At 40.0% G+C, this 11,855-nt stretch overlaps 1 protein-coding gene across 2 annotated transcripts; it reads left to right on the forward strand.

Moving 5' to 3' along the window:
* Positions 1 to 8,429: 8,429 nt before the first annotated feature.
* fgfbp3 (fibroblast growth factor binding protein 3) lies at positions 8,430 to 10,310 on the forward strand. Of its 2 annotated transcripts, none has more exons than XM_035754703.2 (2): positions 8,430 to 8,606; positions 9,311 to 10,310. In XM_035754703.2, exon 2 carries the CDS (start codon positions 9,418 to 9,420, stop codon positions 10,045 to 10,047), a length of 630 nt encoding a protein of 209 aa, XP_035610596.1. In that variant the 5' UTR covers positions 8,430 to 8,606; positions 9,311 to 9,417; the 3' UTR covers positions 10,048 to 10,310. The 2 variants fall into 2 exon arrangements, with proteins under 2 accessions (XP_035610596.1, XP_035610597.1); XM_035754704.2 differs by lacking the exon at positions 8,430 to 8,606 and adding an exon at positions 8,681 to 8,846.
* Positions 10,311 to 11,855: the final 1,545 nt, after the last annotated feature.

Consider the following 11,855-nt stretch of genomic DNA (forward strand, 5'->3'; position numbering starts at 1 on the left):
TTGCCCAATTAATTGTAGGTCATGATTAATTGAAGTATTGCATTCTTGATTTGTTTATTTAAAATGATATTTTATTGTAAGATCATTAACTTATTTTATGCCGTGCGTAATGTTATAATAGCTTAATTATCTCACTGATCGGCATCGATACATTTATGCTGTGATTCTTTTAAATAGGCATGTCTTGATAAACGAAGGAATTCACAAATAAATGTTAGCCTAGTTTTAGTCTTGCCACAACACACATTTCTAATTAATGGGACACAATTGAATGCATAAGCGATGTTGTGTATTGTACGAGAGGATATCCTTGACATTTTGATTGTGAATGCATTTTATAGTCATGCCAAAATACTTGCTTTAATTCATGAGAATGATGGTGGTATTTCTGTAGTCAAGAGCTCTCAGACATGGGAGTAATCTATTTATCAGCAATATTGGTAAAATAATTATTCACAAAAAGGCAATGATTTTGGTATAAGTTGAAATGTTTAATCAGATATATAATAATAGAAACATAACTTGACATTATTATGTTGTGAAAATAGCTGTAAAAATGTCTTGCAATCTCTTTGCCACCTTTTACTAAAGTTAAGTCAAGTCATATTTTATTTAAAGTACATTTCACAATGTCTCAAAACATTCTAGAGAAAATTAATGACAAAATATAAAATACAACATTTGTAAATTTAATATAAGTCGAAAAAATATGTAGAACAGATTATGTTCTCGCCATGTCACTTCACTATAATTGTATGATGCATCTGTCTTCTGTATAGTTCCTGACAACACCATGTAACCCATGGTAACTGAACCACATCTTCCCCTCTGATAATTGCATCTATTTTTATTTTATGATTATTTTAGTGTCTTAAGCTGCTCTGCAGTATTGGGAGATAGAAAATAGTATAGTGAGCCCTAATCCAAACTCCAATGTCCACAAATGTTATCAAAATACAATTTGGAATATGATCTAAATGATCTCCCCTCAAAGCCATTGCTTCCTATGAATCTAATATGAACACATAGGCCTATGTTTTATAGGTGTTGTAGCCTACTGTTCCAAAAATGAATACATTTCACTTCACATCTGTTTAAAAAAAATACTTCAGATTCCTGAGAGCATCAAATTACACCAGCGCCCCTTTCATCTTCACAGGACAAAGGGTTGAAAAACAAAAGTAGCAGTATCCAGGACGCTGACCTGGTGAACAGCATGGCAGGTGTGTGGAGTGGACTGGACACACACACACACACACACACACACACACACACACACACACACACACACACACACACACACACACACACACACACACACACACACACACACACACACACACACACACACACACACAAGTGTGTTTCATAGATACACAAGCCGGCCAGGATAGTGGTGGTGGTGGGTTGGGGGGCTAGTCTGAGTGCATGCCTGTATTTCCCCCCAAAAAAGCCTCAGCTACTGTAATGTCATACTACCATCTCATGTTATTATTAGTGGTGGTATTTCAGTATATTAATATGACATTATCCTCCTCTCACCTCCCCTTAATTTAGTTTACCAAATGGCTGCAGACATTTAATGAGACATTTCAGAGACTGTAATTAGTTTTACCATTTTGCAGTTTGACATTTTAGCATGGACTCATGCAGTGACTTGATCAAAATATAGAATTTTAAAATCTTACTTTTGGGGGTTTTGAATTACCATTGATATTATATCTTTAGGAAGAGCACGTGGGAAACGAATTTAGGCAAAGAGAAATAGATCAAACATGCATGCATACCTGAGCATATATAGCCACACATACAATGGTGCACACACACAAACTACTTTAATATTTTTTCCATTGCAAGATGAGCAAATTTAGGCATGACATGCCAGCAACAAACGCTGACACTACACATCCAAATATATCTGACTAAATTATGAAAGACAAGCCTTGTAATTTGAATTCCAAAAAGTAATTGTGGAAGAGGTAAAAAAAAATATTGTCTATCAACAATGACAAGCCACTGGGGTCTTACAACTTGAATGGAAGATTACTGAGGATAATAGCGGACAATATTGCCACTCCTATTTGCCATATTTTCAATTTAATCCTACTAGAAAGTGTGTGCCCCCAGGCCAGGAGGGAAGCAAAAGTCATTCAACAAGCACAACACTTAGACAAATGACTGATGGTTGGCTGAGAGAAATTGATGATAAAAGATTGTGGGGGCTGTTTTGTTAGACTTCAGTGTGGCTTTTGACATTATCGATCATAGTCTGCTGCTGGAAAAACTTGTGTTATGGCTTTACACCCCCTGCTACATTGTGGATAAAGAGTGACCTGTCTAACAGAACACAGAGGGTGTTCTTTAATGGAAGTCTCTACAACATAATCCAGGTAAAATCAAGAATTCCCCAGGGCAGCTGTCTAGGCGCCTTACTTTTTTCAATCTTTACTAACGACATGCAACTGGTTTTGAGTAACGCCAGCGTGTCTATGAATGCGGATGACTCAACACTATACATGTCAGCTACTACAGCGACTGAAATAACGGCAACACTTTACAAAGAACTGCAGTTAGTTTCAGAGTGGGTGGCAAGGAATAAGATAGTCCTAAATATTTGTAAAAGTAAAATAATTACATTTGGGACAAATCATTCACTAAACCCTAAACTTCAACTACATATTCTAATAAATAATGTGGAAATTGAGCAAGTGGAGGTGAGTAAACTGCTTGGAGTAATCCTGGATTGTAAACTGTCATGGTCAAAACATATTTATACAACAGTAGCTAGATGGGGAGAAGTCTGTCCATAATAGCGCTGCTCTACCTTCTTAACAGCACTATCAACAAGGCAGGAGGAGAGATTGACTTCATCACTGCTTGTATTTATGAGAGGTATTGACATGTTGAATGCACCAAGCTATCTGTTTGAACTACTGGCGCACATCTCGGACACCCATGCATACCCCATAAGAGGTCTCTTCACAGTCCTGAAGTCCAAATCAGACTATGGGAGGTGCACAGTACTACATGTAGTCATGGCTCTATGGAAATCGATTCCACATCAAGTAACTGATGCAAGCAGTAAAATTAGATTAAGGAACAGCTAAAAATAAACCTTATGGAACAGCGGGACTGTGAAGCAACACAAACGTAGGCACAGACACATGCACACACACACAATAACATAGGCACTATACACACACGTACACATGGATTTTGTATTGTAGATATGTGGTAGTGGTGGGGTAGGGGCCGGAGGGCACACAGTGTGTTGTGAAATCTGTGAATGTATTGTAATGTTTGTCAAATTGTATAACTGCCTTCATTTTGCTGGACCCCAGGAAGAGTAGTGGCTGCCCTAGGCAGCAGCTAATGGGGATCCATAATAAATACAAATACAAAACTGAAAGGTTGCTAGTTCAAATCCCAGAGCCGACAAGTTGAAAAATCTATCGATGTGCCTTTGAGCAAGACACTTAACCCAAATTGCTCCAGGGTTGCTGTTGATAATAGCTGACCCTGACTGTGATCCCACTCAGAGTGTGTCTCAAGAGAGAGTTGGGATATGCAGAAAACACAGGACAAATATAAGCACCCACCAAATTATTATTATTATACACACACTTCTCTCTGTGCCCCTTTGTGTCTAATGAATCCCTACACACATAATTTCTAAAAACATCTGCAAAATAATCAGGTCCAATTTATGATTGTTATAATAAACCTGAGAATTTCACAAATCTAAAATTAACCAGTCTTTGTATGATTTTTATCAGTTACCACCAAACTTTCTCTCTCTCTTGCTCTCTCTCACTCCATTTTCTTCATTGACTGTAAATATGTGATATTTCTATCTTTTCACAAGAACACTGACCTTTAAGACACAGCTCACATGGTACCTGTCTGAGCTAAAGCACAGGATGTCTGCCTGCATCAGAAAAGGTGACCCCCCACCATCCCACCCCGAAATGACATACAGATCAATGAGCTGAAATTCTGTCCGAGGATAGAAGCTAAAGTGCTATGTGCTGCAAAGGTTCATCCGCTGTCGAGTTACATTCTGAAAGTGCCTGTGCATTTGAACAATGTTACATTTATTTGGTTAAACATCTCAGGCCAGTCATGAATGCAAAGAATTGATCATGTCTCGGAAATTAGGTTGTATCAATTTAGACAGTCCATCACAATAGTGCACAGCCACAATGTTATTGTCAGTCTGTTTGGCTCTATGGGAGATAACTAAAATACAATTAAGAAGACTATTGTCCAGAAATATTCTTTCATCTTGTAATCAACTAGACCATTCACTGTCAGTATGAAATCATTATTTAATTTCTGTTTTCAAGGTAGAAATGTTTTAAAGGTAGAAAGTTTTTAAACACACATGCACACACACATGCAGGCAATCATCCACATACATTTTACCCATACCTGAGGGAGAGTAAGGATTACACATTATTATGGCTTTGTTGACTGAATTCTATCAGTCCAGAAATTGCCATGTGTGAGAGGGTCCCTGTTGTGACCAAACACAGCTAATACTGGGTGACATGATTTCAGCCCGAGAGACTTGCACACGTTGCCTCATCAGAAAATGTTGTTCCATAAAATACCATAGATACTATACTTTAGATGTGCAAACTTATAAAAGGACGTTATTGTTGTAACCCATTGTTGGTGCATTATTTTCCCGTGTCAGAATGGGAAGGGGCATTAACCCCTTTCCTAGCTTAAAGACCCCGACTAGACAATCATTACTTCTCTCTGTAGTCGGAACGGTGCTATGCCAGAATGTGGACACCGCGGAGCCGGTGCGAGATATGGTTCAGAAAATATACCTCAGTCCAGGGATGGGAGATGGAGCTGTACTCCTAATTATCCCAAAATTATGAATGATGAATTGAGAAGATTAAAATACTGCTAGTTTTTTTATTAACCTGACTTTTTCGTCCGCATGCTAGGCTAGCTAATTCTAAAGCGACCCGTTGAATTCGACAACACTTCCGGTAGCTAGGCCCTACTTTCCTCAACGCTAGGTGTCGTATTTTTATGGAATTCAATGGGAATTAGCTATTGCATTGGTGCCTATGGTAGAGCCACCCGTTATGTAGACTGGAATTGTCACAGTTGTTTTCAATGGTAAAAGGCCATTCAGAGAAATCGTCATCATCCACAATCTTTGACTTCAGTCAGGTTTATTTTACATTTACATCGTGTGACCTCCTGCAGAGGCTGTTAATCAGAGGCTTGTTAGCCACTAATTATGGCCAGCCTTATTCTGTTTCCATAATGATGACAAATGTTTTCTCAGGTGGTCTGCTGGGACAAGAGATAGTGGGTGTGGTTGATTATATCTGTAAAGCCAACCTGATCTCAGGACAATTCGTATGATTTGGGACGTTTTTTCTGACCCTCCATTTAGTATGATGTTATGTGACGTTATATTACGTTGTGTTACATTACGAATGGAATAGCGGTCATATAGATTGAAGGATGTATAGTATCATCCGTTATACCCGGTCGTACAATACCATACAATATGGAGGACGTCTTGCTCTGAGGCCAGGCTGCTTGTTGTGTTAGCATTTGTGGATAATGTTAGTGTCTAGCAGGTTAGGTGAAACTAAAATATCAGATTAGGCTACTATGGTTAAGGTTAAGTCAAGGATTAGCTAACATTTCCTAAATAGTAGCAAAACGCTTGTGGTTAGCTAAAGTTGCTAATCAGCTAAAGTTGTCCCCGATGTGATTCAAACAGGTGACCTTTGGCTTGCTATACAGCCTTAATCGACATCATCATTGCCCGGGAATAAGTTGTTGAGGTTTAACTGCCTTGCTCAAGAACAGAACAGCAGTTTTAACCACCTTGCCAGCTCTGGGATTTGAACCAGCAGCCTTTTCTAGGCCACTCATCCTCCTCGACCAACATGCTGACTTTCATTTCTGTCTTATGTAATCAGGGCCCGGTTTCCTGATAATGATTCAATTTAGGCTTACAAGTGAAACATGCAGAGAGAACATTCTTTATGTGTATCATTTTTTTAATTGTTTAATTTACCCCCCTTTTCATGGTATGCAATTGTTAGTAGTTACTGTCTTGTCTCATCGCTGCAACTCCCATACGGACTCAGGAGAGGTGAAGGTTGAGAGCCATGCGTCCTCCAAAACACAACCCAATTGAGATTTTCACTGGACAGATACTTTAAAACGGCAACATTTTCTCTCAGCCTAGTGGCAAAATGTATTTAGTAGCACAAAATTATACTGAATTATAATATATATAAATTAATATATATATGCGCAACATACAACAATTTCAAAGATTTTGCTGAGTTACAGTTCATATAAAAATTCCCCCCCAAAATATAGATGTTTTTTTTTGGGGGGGGGGGGGATCTTCCACTTATCCTTCCACCTACACAGTTTCTTTCAAATACCCCCCCATATATCCCTTAAGAGCCCTTAAGAGAGGCATAATAAGTGATGTCAAACTGTGTAGAACTGCAGGAAGTGCGTTTCTTTTTTTATTCGCCCTTGACACACACACACACACACCTCAAAAAGAACCAAGTGAAGTGTCTCATGTTATGACTTTAGAATAGATTGACAGTGCCACCATACCAGTGCACTTTTGTCTAGACACGTGACAGGATAGCAAAGCCAGGCCATCAGTCAGTATGTCTGTGTTCTTCTTTATGCAATTCAATGAAGCAGTGATTACTAGGTGTCGCAATGGAAATTTGTGCTGAGGACAATCTTCATTGTATTTACATACACTATGGTAACTTTGCTGCAGAGCACGGTGCTTCTCCCCTGCTTCACAATTAGATTCCCTCTGTCATTACAGTCCGAGGGGTGACGACAGAGGCACCGCTCGGAGCCTCAATCAGTGTCTAATCACAGTCAATGGTTTCTTAAAGGCAGTCAGCTAGCAGCACATTGATTGCGAACATCTCTCGACAACAATTTAATGGAGATTGGTCTTCTCAAACCTCCCGCCTCGTCAAGGACTCTCTCAGTGTCATCAGCAGAGTGAAGGGAAAGATTAAGCTTGAAGGAAGGACAGACAAAAGCTAATAGAATCACATTTCTAGAGAAACGTAACTTGTAGGCCAACTTAACACCCTGTTCACACATTTTGTTTTTGCAGAATTCTGCCGACGTGTGAACGTGTGAATGCAGCAATGGCGTCTGCAATTTCTCTCCTCAAACCCACATGTGTAGGCCTAGCTATGTTGCTGTGTGTCAACGAGCGGTGGCTGTTTTCCCCAATTCAATATGGTGTCTTGCTTGGGAATATTGAGACACTGAATCCCATTCACCTTTCAAGAATAAACACACCACTAGAGGGGGTGAGTGTTGCTCTGTCTTCAGCTGCCTTATACTGCTATTCCCTATCCCCCACTATCTCCCGATAAAAGACTGACTATTGGTTGTTGACAAATACAGGAAAAGTGTATTGGGGAAAGTCAATAGCCTATGTTATATACTGAATGAACTGGATAGACGTCTTTGTTAGCAATTAAATAAAAATGGTCAATTAGAATGTGTCAAATGATTTATGAGAAGACTGAGGGGAAGAAAGGGCTCACGGATGTACAAACAAGTTCTGGTTGTGTACATTTGACCACCTGGAAAAACGATTGGACTTGGACACTGTATTGGGCACACAAACATTATCATGTATCATACATGCTAGTGTCAACGCATGCATGGACGCAGGAGACATACACACAATAACCACGTAGCTGTTCTCTCTGCGCCAACGTATCTGACAACTTTCATTCTGTGCCAGCAAAGAGGGGAGCACGAGGTATACAGAGAGTACCACCGAGGGTCTAGGTTGGCATGGACTCAGCCTCTGGCAGTGGAGTGGAACACATTATCACTTAGTGTGAGCTTTTAAGCCTTTGGCCATTCATTTGCCAAGTACCCACAAGTGACTTTTTCTCACCAGGTTAATTTGGATGCATACTGATAAACGGAGAATATCCTCTTGTCAAACGACCTGGAATAAAGACCTGGAATGAAATCATATATACAGTATGCTGGCAGAGTGGGCTCTGCCAACATACTGTATATATACAAGTATATTGAATGATTGTACAAAATAAATTGCCATTATCACAGTACAGTCACCATGGTCTTCAATGCTCTTGAAAATACATTATATTGAACATAATCAAACAAATGCATTCTCTACATTCTCTCTACATTGTTCACTGTACTGTCATTCAATGTGAGAGCTGCTTAAGAAGTCTGTGTGTTGCGAGGAAACGTTGGCAAGTGTGTACATTGTCTTCTTAGCCGTGAAGAAGAGGTGTGTTTGGTATGGGTGTGTGTGAGGCAACACGCCATGACCCAAACTCCACCTCCCACCCCAGCCCCACACACAGATAATACAGTCTTTAGGCAGGGGGTTGAGAGGGGTATTGTTACAGTAGGAGGGGGCCTGCTTAAGGGAGGTCTGGGCAGACCCATTTATGCCCTGAACACTCCCCTATCTACCCCTCCCCATTCTCCTTTATCCTACTATAACCCTTCTTTTACGCAAGCGTCCCGGGACCCCGCATTTTGAATAGAAGCAAACACTGGGTCTCCACATGGTAAGTGCAACCTTTAGATACCAAATACCAAATGTTGAAACTGGAAATAATTTGATTAGTACAATTTGTTTTTACAGGCAGGTGGACTGTATGCTTGCTGTGCATGCATATTTTTTTCATGTTACTTACTTAAAAATTCTGAGCCGACTTGGGGGTGTTTGTTTTGGTGCATGTCTTTGTTTTGTAGCAGTATATTGGATCACTCCGATATGGTTTCCTTCGCACGGCAGGATACTCAAAGTAAGGATTTTCAGAGTAGTCCTGTGTAAAAAGCATGAGCTGATTCTTACTCAAAAATGTTGTAGACGAGATTTTTATACGGATTAGTCCCGTGTACCAGGTAGCAATGCAGTTTTGGGCTGACCCCAAAAACCCGCAGCTATCTATAGCTTAGAGCTGAAGCTTTCCTCCCTTATTGATTTAATGAGGTGTAAAAAAACTAAACAAATTATATTATGATTAATTTAAAAGGTGCACTGAAAATAAACATCATAGATGTTGTAAACGTAACATTTGATATGAATGTGTTTTTAGTTACAAATTTTTGCACAGCTTTTTGGGGTATTCTAAGCAGGGAACATAGCAAAATGTAGTGAAATTTCTCGTGCTTTTATGAAAAGAAAGAGAATGGGTTAACTATGTAAGGTGTGTTTAATTCACTCATGTTTCACTTTGTTTTGCCTCTCCTTTTTCACTCCCTGCAGGTATTTTGATTGTGGTGCGTCTGATTTTTGTTTCATTCGGGCATGCTACTGATGCTTGGCTGCATTTGAATATAGAACCCTTCAAGTAGCAGTAATCACCCCGAGCCATGAGGTTCCTGTGGCTTCTGTTCTTCCTCCTGTGCCTCCCTGTCCTGCCCAGCACTGAGGCCAAACGCCAGAACTCTGACAACAAGATGTCGCAGCCCCCACCACCACCAGCAGGCAAGAAGCCCAAGAACTCTGTCCCCAGCTCAGGAGGGTTCAGCACAAAGGTTGGCCACAACTGTACCTGGGATACGTCCGGGGAGGGCGTAGTGAACTTGCTTGTCAGCTGTAGATCCGAGGAGCAGACCTACTGGTGCCGCTACACTGGACAGCCAGACCTGTGCCAAGCCTACAGTGACAGGAAAGCACAGGTCAGGCATTGGAAACAATTGGTGAGCAAGCTGAAGAAGAGGAGGAGTGCGTGCGACGGTGAAAAGGTGCTGAAGACCCGCTCATGCAAGGCCCCCATGGAGTCGCACATGAAGCTCAAAGAGAAGGGGAAAGGCAGAGGCAAGAAGGATTCAGTGCCCCTGGTTCCGGAAATGGTAGAGAAGGAGGAGAAGAAAGAGGATAGGACTCCGTTGTTAGAGGAGAGGGATGGGGAGGTGAACGACATGGAGCCAGTGGAGAATTATTGTGCCGAGGGATGGCATTCTGTCTGCTCATTCTTTGTAAGTTTTTTTGAAGGTTAAAGTCTTTGTATGGTTTTCGTAAGATGAAAAAGGGACAAAGCTGATGAACTCACCTCTGTATCCGGGCTTACTTCTTTGCTAGGTAAACAAAAATGTTTTTGTATAAAGTGATATAGAGCCTAAATATAGGCTGCAGAGATTTATTTGTGTTTATTTTATTGTGAAACTAATCTTATTTTCTACAGACAATATTTGCTACTGTTCATTTGTAGTCACTAGAATTCTACCTGTGAATAAACATACCGTACTATATAACCATTTAACAGTTGTTCGACTCATTTAATAAATCAACACAGATGACATGGTTCTTTTTTTACAAGTTGTTAATTAGTAGGACTATATGGATGATATAGTTGCCTGGTAATTCTATTGTCTATTATATTTGTGCTATTATAAGTACTATTCCAGGAGCTGGGGAAATACAGTAATACCGTATTCAAAACACAATAATATTGACCAGATCTTTGTGCTGTAGTGTTTACACTTGATGATAACAAATCAATTGTAATCAACATGAATAGGATAATCATGAGAACCTTTCATGTATTTTCCACCTAGTTCATCCCTTAAAATTGTTGCAATCCCAGCTACATATTAGTTGCCAGAAAATAAATCATCTCTCGAGCCATCGTTTATTTTTTAGTTTACCAAAACTATGTCAACATAACACAGAAAATGCAGTTGTTAAAAATTGCCAACCCTGCTGATCAACAGATTATTTTCAAGTCTTTGTAAGTAGTGAAACGTAGGGTCACGTCTGTGAGACCTCGTGAACAGAACTTAGAATAGACATAATGAAAGGGTTAATTGAAAATATATCTTGGGAACCTGTTGTGATCCGTTTCTGAGGTGATACTGACATCTCTGACGTCTCCTCTTGTGACACATTGAATATCCACATTTTCACAATTGATTGCATGCTCTCCGTGAAATAAATCAGTATTGTGACTACAGTAATAAGTGGATGTTTATAAATAGTTCCCCGAAAAAAAATCTAAAAGTACAATCTTATTTATCTGTGGTTCTATCATGACTTTCTTATCCATGGTTGGATTGAGATTATCTTCATGAGACAACTCAGTGTGGCAGTCAATTGAAATACTGTCTGCCTGGTCCAGAGTTGCTTTGTGTGTAAGCCATTGTGTTATGTGGTAGCCAGTGGCCACAGTCCACAGACAACACACATCCCATTGTGAGTTGCCAATGCTAGCAGATGGCAGGGGGTACCTCCTGGCACTATATTGGGTCCCACACTATTTTCACATTAGACTCAGTTACAAACAATTCAATGAAAGAAACAAATCGTTTTTTTGTGTGTGTTGTGACAGGGATAGAAGTCCTGCTAAGCTGTTTAAGTCTCCTATTTTGTTCAGGTTAGCAACGCAAACAAAACAAAATAACTTGGACTGATTATACCAACCAGAGCCACAGAGTTCTGCCTAAAAGTCTCACTGTGCTTTTGTGTGTGTGTCCATGTGTGGTCTCTGTGAAATGTATGTGATGATGATGGCCAATTCGAAGGTGGGTTTGTAAATAGAAAGAGGATGGGCTGACAGTCATGGTGTGATTCATCCCGCCTGAACCAGACTTTTCCTACAGGGAATTGATACTCTTCCCTGTCTGTGTATTTCTGTCACAAAACTGTCCTCCATAACTCTCTGTCTCAGTAACATACTGATTACGCACCTCTGAAAGCAGTACATGTGATGTTTATTTCAAAGTACATTGTTGTTTGGGTCAGCAACTCAATCCCAATCAACTCACACTAGAGATATAACCGTTTGTCCCTCGGGCCTAAATCATCTGCA

The sequence above is a fragment of the Oncorhynchus keta genome, chromosome 36 (genome assembly GCF_023373465.1).
Source record: "Oncorhynchus keta strain PuntledgeMale-10-30-2019 chromosome 36, Oket_V2, whole genome shotgun sequence".
Taxonomy (NCBI): domain Eukaryota; kingdom Metazoa; phylum Chordata; class Actinopteri; order Salmoniformes; family Salmonidae; genus Oncorhynchus; species Oncorhynchus keta.

Excerpts from the sequence above, each read along its gene's own strand:
- fgfbp3 (XM_035754703.2), top strand. The coding sequence starts at position 9,418 with ATGAGGTTCCTGTGGCTTCTGTTCTTCCTCCTGTGCCTCCCTGTCCTG.